Below are 10,000 nucleotides of genomic sequence, written 5' to 3' on the forward strand. Positions count from 1 at the left end.
CAAATTTTGTAGTATTCAGAAGACTTACAATTTGGAATTAAACTTACTTCCTTCATCTTTCGTACCTCTTCTTTTGCGATTCATAATTGATATGTATTATCAACAAACTTTCATTATTTCCTTATCCCCCCTAACACTCGGGCACACTGTTCTATCTTATTTCTCATCCTTTTGTTTTGTTAGTTTTTTTATAGTTTATTATAGGAAATAATTATTTTAATGTTACTGTCCTTCAAATATTTTATTTTTCCTCGTTTCCTTTCCTCACTGGGCTATTTTTCCTGTTAGGGTCCCTGGGCTTATAGCATCGTGCTTTTCCAACTAGGGTGTAGCTTAGCAAGTAATAATAATAATAATAATAATAATAATAATAATAATATTCTTAAAATATATTTTTCCTTGTTTCCTTTCCTCACTGGGCTATTTTCCCTGTTAGGGCTTCTGGGGTTATAACATCGTGCTTTTCCAACGAGGGTTGTAGCTTAGCAAATAATAATAATAATAATAATGTTCTTAAAATATCATATTTCCTTGTTTCCTTTCCTCCCTCGGCAATTTTCCTTGTTGGACCCCTGGGCTTCTAGCATCGTGCTTTTCCAACTAGGGTGCAGCTTAGCAAGTAATAACTAGAATACTCTTCTTTAAATATCATATTTTTCCTTGTTTCCTTTCCTCACTGGGTTATTTTCCCTGTTGGGGCTTCTGGGGTTATAGCATCGTGCTTTTCCAACTATGGTTGTAGCTTAGCAAGTAATAATAATAATAATAATAATAATAATAATAATAATGTTCTTAAAATATATTTTTCCCTGTTTCCTTTCCTCACTGAACTATTTTCCCTGCTGGGCCTCTGGACTTATAGCATCGTGATTTTCTAACTAGGGTTGTAGCTTACAAAATAATAATAATAATAATAATAATAATAATAATAATAATAATAATAATAATACGCCAAAGTTCGTGAATTCCGTGGGATATTAAACCTCTTGTGTCGGGAGTTGTCAATTTAGCAAAGAACTATCTAATTAATTAACATAATTAGCCCACTTGCCAAAGAAGGATCACACGAAAATACAAACGAGAGAAATCGACCACACCTCAATGAAACACTTTTGTCACCCAAGTTCTACAATAAACTAAACAATAACATTAATTCTTACCAGAAAGGGAATACTGAACGGCAACATCCCGTCTGAAAGAATGGGATCACTAGACGGCAACATCACATCTGCACACTTCGAAGTGGTTAAAAAACGAATCTGTTCTTAGAGTACTGGAGCTGCTATTCGCCTCTTTAATTTAGGCACTCCAGAAAGGAGTGTCCTCTGTAAAATTCGTGGCACACTGTATTCACTGTAACAATTTTCACGTATATGCCTACTTTTTTCTTGATGCTTCTCCCTTCCTTCCTCTCTCTTAGTCTGTATCTCTCTCACCATGGAAATGTGAAGCAAAACATATGTGAGACATCGTTGGTTACGCGCGCAAACAATAGATGGCGCTAAAGTTGCTGGAAATATTTTTTTTATTTTAAAATTATTAATATTGAGTGCCTTTTACAATATATATATATATATATATATATATATACAGTACAGTATATGCATTTTATACAAGGCTACTCTCTGTTCTCTCTGATGCAATTTCCATTGAAGGCAATTGCCCTGGCAGTGTCAACGTGCTTCCTGCAAGAATCTTCGTATTTTCGTACAGTTTGGTTAAAGAAACTATGATTATTCTTTTGATTTTTCATTTAATCTGATCACTACAGTACTGTTTTGACCAAACTATGTCTTTATCAAGTAATTACTGATTAACATAAATTTACAATAATTTTTATATATGAGGTTCAGCTAAAATTACGATTATATTTTATAGAAAATTAAAATAAAGGAAACGGGAAAATTAAAACATCTAAACATTTCAGTGATCTTTAGATTATAAAAAGGATAATGACTGAGTGTATACTTACATACAAGCACAAAGACACACGTGCGAACACACACCACCACAGAGACCACCCGCACTGCAGGTCAGGCAGTCAAGACCGCTTCGCCATCAGGGTCATACAGAGATCCAGCGGTACGTCACATTGCTTGGGCAATCAGGGTCATACAGAGATCCAGCGGTACGTCACATTGCTTGGGCAATCAGGGTCATACAGAGATCCAGCGGTACGTCACATTGCTTGGGCAATCAGGGTCATACAGAGATCCAGGGGTACGTAACATTGCTCGGGCAATCAGGGTCATACAGAGATCCAGCGGTACGTCACATTGCTCGGGCAATCAGGGTCATACAGAGATCCAGCGGTACGTAACATTGCTCCTTGGCTATCGTTGGATGTCGCGACATTCTTGCCGAAGATCACATGATTTCACATATTGAGGGCCGTCCTGATCCATCATTTTGCATCCCATTGTAAATTTGGTTTCTACTTCGAGGGAGAGTACTATTAGAATACTGTTTAATGTTCAACACTGGCCTTTGAAGGGCGATGCTTACAGCTTCAGCTATTATGAGCATGCCATAGTTGTTCTCCCTGTGAACAATCTAGGTTCCGTCAATTAAATCTTTCAGGGAGGGTTTCCGGTCATCGATATCGATATACTGTAACGTCTTCGTTATGTCGTTGTAGTTTGTCCAATGTAGTCTTCTATACGAGATTTACACACCTTCTCCGGGCATGAAAAATTATAGACTATATTTGTACAGGCTTCCTTTGGTCGTCCAGTGACAGTACTGTTCCTCTTGAATAGAACCATAATTATGGTGGGTTTTCTATATATTCTAAGTTGCACTTTCTGGTAAGGGTTTTCGGGGTAAGACCTTGATTAATGATTCCTCGTAAGGCTTGGCATTTGTCTTGGTAAGTTGCTAAAAAGTTAAGGTGGTGGTAGATGATACGGTACGGTTTTTTCATCAGTTGCCATTGCTGTGGGGTGTTGAGTTTCGACGAATTTTTTTTTTATAGCATAGGCTATCTATCATATCTGGATACTAGTTGGTTAGTAGTTGTCGGATTCGGTTTACAGTAGTTCAGTGTCTACGTCTTTCCAAGATGTGATGCGTGTGAATACTCTTTTGACTTAAGAACATACTACTGTCTTTTTGCATGCTTTGGGGCATTCACCTATGGCACTTAAGCATCTGCCTATGCCACTTAATTTTGTGTATACCATTGTCTTGAATTAGTCATGTTGCTGTTTAACTAGGACATCTAAGAAAAGCAGGATCATCTCTTTACTTCTTTACTGTATTCCATTGTAAAGTTGAGTGCAGAACTTCTCCAGAGTTTGTCAGCTAATTCTTCTGTCTCTCAATGTTTTTTGTCGTCAAGACTACTTAAAACTGCATAACAATAAAGTCCTCTAAGTAGAGAGCAACTTCTTCCTACCTGCTATCAACTTTATCCAGCAAACCTCCATGATCTCAATGAACGTAAGGACGGAAGCTCCCAGGAGTAGACCCAACGTCCCACCGATGTCGCATAGAAGAGCTATTGCGTCGTAGGCAATGTCCTCGGAGATTTCGTCAAATGTCAAATCCTGTCGGAATTAGAAAAGAAAAATATCAATTAGGGTTTTGTTTATTAGGGTTTTATGGAAATTCAGCCATCTGATCTAAATATTTAAGTAAGTCTTGAGTTGTCCCTAAGCTATCTCTTCTTTTGTAAATGAATTGATATGCCTACTGCCTCAAGAAATTAGTTCCTTCATCAATCTTCAAAGAATGTAAAGGGAAGACCGGAAAGTCACTGGAATTTCCATGAGCATTTTCCCTCATTAGTAGGGTAAATTGTCAATAGATGGCGTTGGCCCGAGATCTAATGGGCAAGGGTTTTTAAAGAGGAGTTTTCTGATCTTCCCTCTTAATGTCTTTGGTCAATCTTACCTGGAAGAACACTCGCAATTTAGCTGTCGAGTCGCCGGTGACGGCTGCCTCGGCATACACAGAGTAGATATCTTCGTTGCATTGCTTCATGCAGCCGCAGTTATGGTGTGACCAGCGTCCATAGAAGAGCAGATTCTTCTCCCATTCCTCGCCATTCTTGTATTCCTCCGACGAGTTGCAAAAGGCGCCATCTATATCTGGAAATTTCAATTATATTCGTTCAGTGAAATGTTTGCTGTAGGATGTTCCTTTAATTCAAAGAGTAAATACAATTACAAGAAAAAAAAAAAGATATTTGTAAGGGTTGTGTGGTAGCTTATTGGAAATGTCCCTGTCTCACAGTCTGTTGGATGGGAGTTAGAGCCCTGCATGGTTTCTAGTAGTGATTGCAACCTTCTCCATCCTTCTGAAATAGGGATGGGGAGTTTAGGTATCTCTGCAGGTCTACCTGGTGAGTCATCAGCGGCCATTGCCTGGCCCTCCCTGGTCATAGGTTGATGAATAAGGGTCTTTTAGGCTGACAATATGTATATATGGTAGTTCTCTAAGGCACTGTCCTAGAGACGAGGCCACATTTAAGAGATATCTAAGGTTGCATCAGTGACAAATGATTAAAAGAATGCATTATCAGTCAACAAATTTGTTACTGAACTTCAGATATTCTATATTCTTTATTCATTAATTCTAAAATGGATAATTTATTTCTTTATTTTCTTTCCTCACTGGGCTAATGTTCCTTGTTGGAGCCCTTGGGCTTATAGCATCCTACTTTTTCAACTAGGGTTATACCTCAGCTAAGTAATAATAATAATAATAATAATAATAATAATAATAATAATAATAATAAACGGAGCAAAGTGCTAGAGGAAAATCAAAGGACAAAGGGCAAAGAACAAAGGACAAAGAACAAAGGCGGCGGGATATTGAAAATCAAAATAATTTCTATATAAGAATATGAAATATAAGAGAAAAATAACACTTTAAACTACTTGATGACAAGAATGTTCTGTCACAATTGATTACGTGTTACAATATTCTAGGATTGAGGAACCAGAAACCAGGAATCCAGAACCAAGAATTAGGAGTTAGGAACCAGGAACCAAGAATTATGAATTAGGAATTCGGAACCAGGAACCAAGAATTAGGAATTAGGAACCAGAAACCAGGAATTAGGAACCAGAAAACAGGGACCAGAAACCAGGAATCTAGAATCACACACACAAGTAAAGATAAAAGCAGGGGCAAAAACGTAAACTCCTTCCAACTTTGTTGGCGAAGGTATCTATAAAAGAAAACGTACTATCATCTAAGTTTGTTTCATCACAGACAAAATTACTTCAGGGTGGATAAATATTTCAGGATATAAAACCACGCGTTACTCACCCTTCATGTATGGCATAAGGCATTGCGTATGGTTGTAAAGTGCTTTCAAGAAGCACTTGGAGACACACTGGGATGAAGAATAAGAGGAATTCTTAACGCACGGCCAACGCTGTGTTGGGATCGTCTTAAACTGAAATAGAAGAACATTAGAAATGAATATATAGTTATAGGTTAATATTGTTATGTATGAATTGCCTATAGTAACAGTAACTGGAAAATGATGAAATAAGAAGAATGGCAGGTGTGGTAAAAATTACAGAGGTGCTAAGAGTGTCATGACCGAGATGGAGTGGAGACGTGTTGAGGGTAGATGGTGAGGAAAGAGTGAGAAGGGCTTGGGCGGAACCTGTTACAGGGAAAAGATAGAGAGGGAGGCAGTAAGTTAGATGGTGAGATAAGATGAATGATGATATGGAGAGAAGAGGTTTGGGAGAAGAGGATACCTCTAATAGAAGGCATTGGGGAAGGCGCATCAGGCAACCGACCCCTTAATGTAGGAATAACGGTGAGAGGGAAGTAGATGAATAGTAGGCCTATGTATACAGTTGTTATAGTTACTGAATCCCTCTTAACTACAGAACGAATTCTATTACTCCTGCACAGCTTCCCAGATTGATAAAGCACATCAGCTACGGAGACTGTATAATGTCTGCAAAAGTTTGAACTTTTGAAGTTCTACTGTTTCAACTATATCTAATTTGCAGGAGCCATTGATATTACATTGAATCCTCACAAGGACAGCCAGACAGAAAACGAAACTTACCTCCCTGACGGCGAGTCTGACCGCCTTTTCCCATCCCAGCCAGGCTAAAAACGAAACTCACCTCCCTGACGGTGACTCTGACCACCTTTTCCCGTCCCATCTAGGCTAAACACGAAACTTACCTCCCTGACAGTGACTCTGACTGCCTTTTCCCATCCCAGTCAGGCTGAAAACGAAACTTACCTCCCTGACAGTGACTCTGACCACCTTTTCCCATCCCAGCCAGGCAGAAAACGAAATTTAACCCCCTAACGGTGACTCTGACCACCTTTTCCCATCCCAGCCAGGCTGAAAACGAAACTTACCTCCCTGACCGTGACTCTGACTGCCTTTTCCCATCCCAGCCAGGTTAAAAACGAAAGTTTCCTCCCTGACGATGACTCTGACCACCTTTTCCCATCCCAGCCAGGCAGAAAACGAAACTTACCTCCCTGACGCCTGACGGTGACTCTGACTGCCTTTTCGATTCCCAGCCAGGCAGAAAACGAAACTTACCTCCCTGACGCCTGACGGTGAATCTGACTGCCTTTTATCATCCCAGCCAGGCAGAAAACGAAACATACCTCGTGACTCTGACCGCCTTTTCCCCTCCCAGCCAGGCTGAAAACGAAACTTACCTCCCTGACGGTGACTGTGACCGCCTTTTCCCTTCCCAGCCGGGCTGAAAACAAAACTTACCTCCCTGACGGTAACTGTGACCGCCTTTTTCCATCCCAGCTGGACAGAAAACGAAACCTACCTCCCTGACGGTGACTCTGACCGCCTTTTCCCATCCCAGCTAGGCAGAAAACAAAACCTACCTCCCTGACGGTGACTCTGCCCGTCTTTTCCCATCCCAGCCAAGCTGAAAACGAAACCTACCTCCCTGACGGTGACTCTGACTGCCTTTTCCCATCCCAGTCAGGCTGAAAACGAAACTTACCTCCCTGACGGTGACTCTGACCGCCTTTTCCCATCCTTCCTCGAGAGTGGAACCATGAGTTCTGATGTCAATGATGGGGTGGTCTCGCGGATCGTGGATCAGGATCTTAAATCCGCTGTCGTCATTGTAACGATCCGTCTCCGGATCGTGGAGCTTAAGGTACAGGTTGTTGAAGATCCCGGAGATGGAGACAGCTTCGTCTGTTGGTGTTGGTGAGGGACAGAACAAGGTAGGTTTATTCTATTGGATAATGTTCTTGGTTTTTTAAAGTACATTTACATTGAAATTTGGTTTTCTGAAGTCTGCATTTAAATATTTTTTTCAGATATATGTAGCCAATAAATATGTATATACATATACATATGCGTGTATATATCTGTGTGCATAGATATTCATATACACAGAAGTATGTACACACACATATATATATATAAATATATATATATATATATATATATACATATAAATATATATATATATATATATACATATATATGTACATATATATATACACACACACACATATATATATATATATATATACTGTATTATATATATATATATAATATATATATATATATACACACATATATATACATACATATACATATATAAAATATATATATATATATGTATATATATATATATATATATGTGTGTGTGTGTGTGTGTGTGTGTGTAAAATACGATTAAAACAATAGCTGCATGAACAACAACAACAACAACAACAACAACAACAACAACAACTGCTACTACTACTACTGCTACTACTACTACTACTACTACTACTACTACTACTACTACTAATAATAATAATAATAATAATAATAATAATAATAATAATAACAATAATAATAATCAAAACAAACTCTACTTACTGAGACGATATTGATAACAAACTCCCAGCACCGTATAGATAGTCGACCAAGTCCCAAGATCTTCACATTTTCGACCACGGGTGAAGAAGCACTGGGAATAACAGTAAAAAATTATATATATAAATATGTATATATATATATATATATATATACATATATTCTGTACATATACATTAAATATATATATATATATATATATATAAACATATATATATATATATATGTATATAAATACATACATATATATATATATAGTGTATATATACATACTGTATGTATATATACATATATATATATATATATATATATGTGTGTGCGTGTATACATATATATTGTATATATATATATATATATATAACAATAGACTTTCAAGTTGATGACGTAAAATCAAAATGTATAATAAGACCGTGAATATCGGGCGTGCATTTTCTAATGCTCTCAAAATACTGGTATCATTTATAAATACCAGCAGTAACCCAGATTTAAAAAGATTTTTAAAGAAAACAAGTCATGTAGATAAAGATATCTTTCTCAAAAGCAAACAAAAATCAGAATTATTATAACCTTGAATTACAGACAATCTAATAGTTTACAGATTATTATTATTATTATTATTATTATTATTATTATTATTATTATTATTATTAGCTAAGCTACAACCCTAATTGGAAAAGCAGGAAGCTTTAAGCCCAAGGGCCCCAACAGGGAAAAAAGCTCAGTGAGGAAAGGAAATAAGGAAAAATAAACTAAAGGAGAAGTTTAAGAACAACATCAACATTGAAATATATCTTTCATATATGAACTATAAGAATTTCAATATAAGAAGAGGAAGAGAAACGAGATAGAATAGTGTGCCTGAGTGTACCCTCAAGCAAGAGAACTATACCCCAAGACAGTGGAAGACCATGGTGCAGAGGCTATGGCACTACCCAAGAATAGAGAAAAAGGTTTGATTTTGGAGTGTAACTAGAACAGGTACTCGGTAGAGCACATACCTTCGCCTACATCATGTTGTGTATCACAAGATAGGCAATTGAATTATAAACATTTTTGGCACTAGTTTCATGCAAATCAGATAAAAATTGCCCATGATATAGCAAAAAAAATGTTTTTTTGACAATTACGTGACCTTGGCCTTGACTTTTGACCCAACCACTCCCAAAATTTAATCAAATTCTCCTTGCATCATGGCCAATCAATACTTGATTATCAAAGTCATACCTCTCTTCACGAAAGACTCAGTTTACGAAATTATATACTTCGCAAGGTAAACAACAGCATGCAATAAATTTCCGTGCCAGCCCAGCCCCTTAAAACATGTCTACAACACGTATAGGGTTAAGCCTAATGAAAACAACCACACCTCTGCAATATATTAGCCCATACATACACCCTTCAGAAGGGGGTTGACCCTACAGAGGAGGGGGGAGGTTGACCCTTCAGAGGGAGGGGGGGGGGCTTGGCCTTCAACATAAGGAGGGGACACCAGAGATTGCTATTAACATTAATCCATTATGGGTGTGATGTAAGAGGGAGGGTGAATCACTGGCTACGCCCATGTACTCATTAAGAAGAGAGTATGAACCATCTCTCTCTCTCTCTCTCTCTCTCTCTCTCTCTCTCTCTCTCTCATTACCTATCTCTAAGTGATATTAATTTTGATATTTTCATGCCTTCATATTCTCTTTCTAGCTGCTCTTGACTAGTTAAATCAGCAACTGTTAATTTAATTTGATTGGTCAAATTTGCAACTGTTGATTTAACTTGACTAGTCAAATCAGCAACTGCTAATTTCATTTGACTGGTCAAATCAGCAACTGCAGATCTCACATAACTAGTCAAATCCGTAACTGTAGATCTCACTTAACTAGTCAAATCCGTAACTGTGGATCTCATTAGGCTAGTCAAATAGCAACTGTAGATCACATATAACTAGTGAAATCAGCAACTGCCAAATGACAAGTCAAATCAGCAACAGTAGATTAGCCAGGGCACCAGCCACCCATTGAGATACTACCGATAGAGAGTTATGGGGTCCTTCGACTGCCCAGACAGTACTACGTTGGATCCTTCTCTCTGCTTACGGTTCATTTTCCCTTTACCTACACATACACTGAATAGCCTGGCTTATTCTTTACATATTACCCTATGGCCTCATAC

At 37.8% G+C, this 10,000-nt stretch overlaps 2 protein-coding genes across 4 annotated transcripts in view; both read right to left on the reverse strand.

The window, feature by feature from the left end:
* Positions 1-10,000, reverse strand: part of LOC137656775 (uncharacterized) — a 208,978-nt gene that overhangs the window by 164,735 nt on the left and 34,243 nt on the right. For 2 of the 3 annotated variants that reach the window (XM_068391044.1, XM_068391045.1), the window contains exon 1: positions 1,161-1,351. The exons of the other annotated variant lie outside the window; for it this stretch is intronic. The gene's annotated coding sequence lies outside the window, so the exon portion shown is untranslated. Of the gene's footprint in view, positions 1-1,160; positions 1,352-10,000 lie in introns of those variants that run through there. 3 annotated transcript variants of the gene reach the window in all.
* LOC137656089 (acid-sensing ion channel 1B-like) overlaps positions 1,850-10,000 on the reverse strand; it is a 17,578-nt gene continuing 9,427 nt past the window's right edge. The window contains exons 5-9 of the mRNA XM_068390265.1: positions 7,841-7,931; positions 6,963-7,162; positions 5,278-5,407; positions 3,895-4,091; positions 1,850-3,548 (exon numbers count right to left, since the gene is read on the reverse strand). Of these exons, the coding sequence (XP_068246366.1) occupies positions 3,372-3,548; positions 3,895-4,091; positions 5,278-5,407; positions 6,963-7,162; positions 7,841-7,931 (795 nt within the window). The 3' untranslated portion in view covers positions 1,850-3,371. The remainder of the gene's footprint in view (positions 3,549-3,894; positions 4,092-5,277; positions 5,408-6,962; positions 7,163-7,840; positions 7,932-10,000) is intronic.

Source organism: Palaemon carinicauda, chromosome 17 (genome assembly GCF_036898095.1).
Source record: "Palaemon carinicauda isolate YSFRI2023 chromosome 17, ASM3689809v2, whole genome shotgun sequence".
NCBI classification, from domain to species: Eukaryota; Metazoa; Arthropoda; class Malacostraca; order Decapoda; family Palaemonidae; genus Palaemon; species Palaemon carinicauda.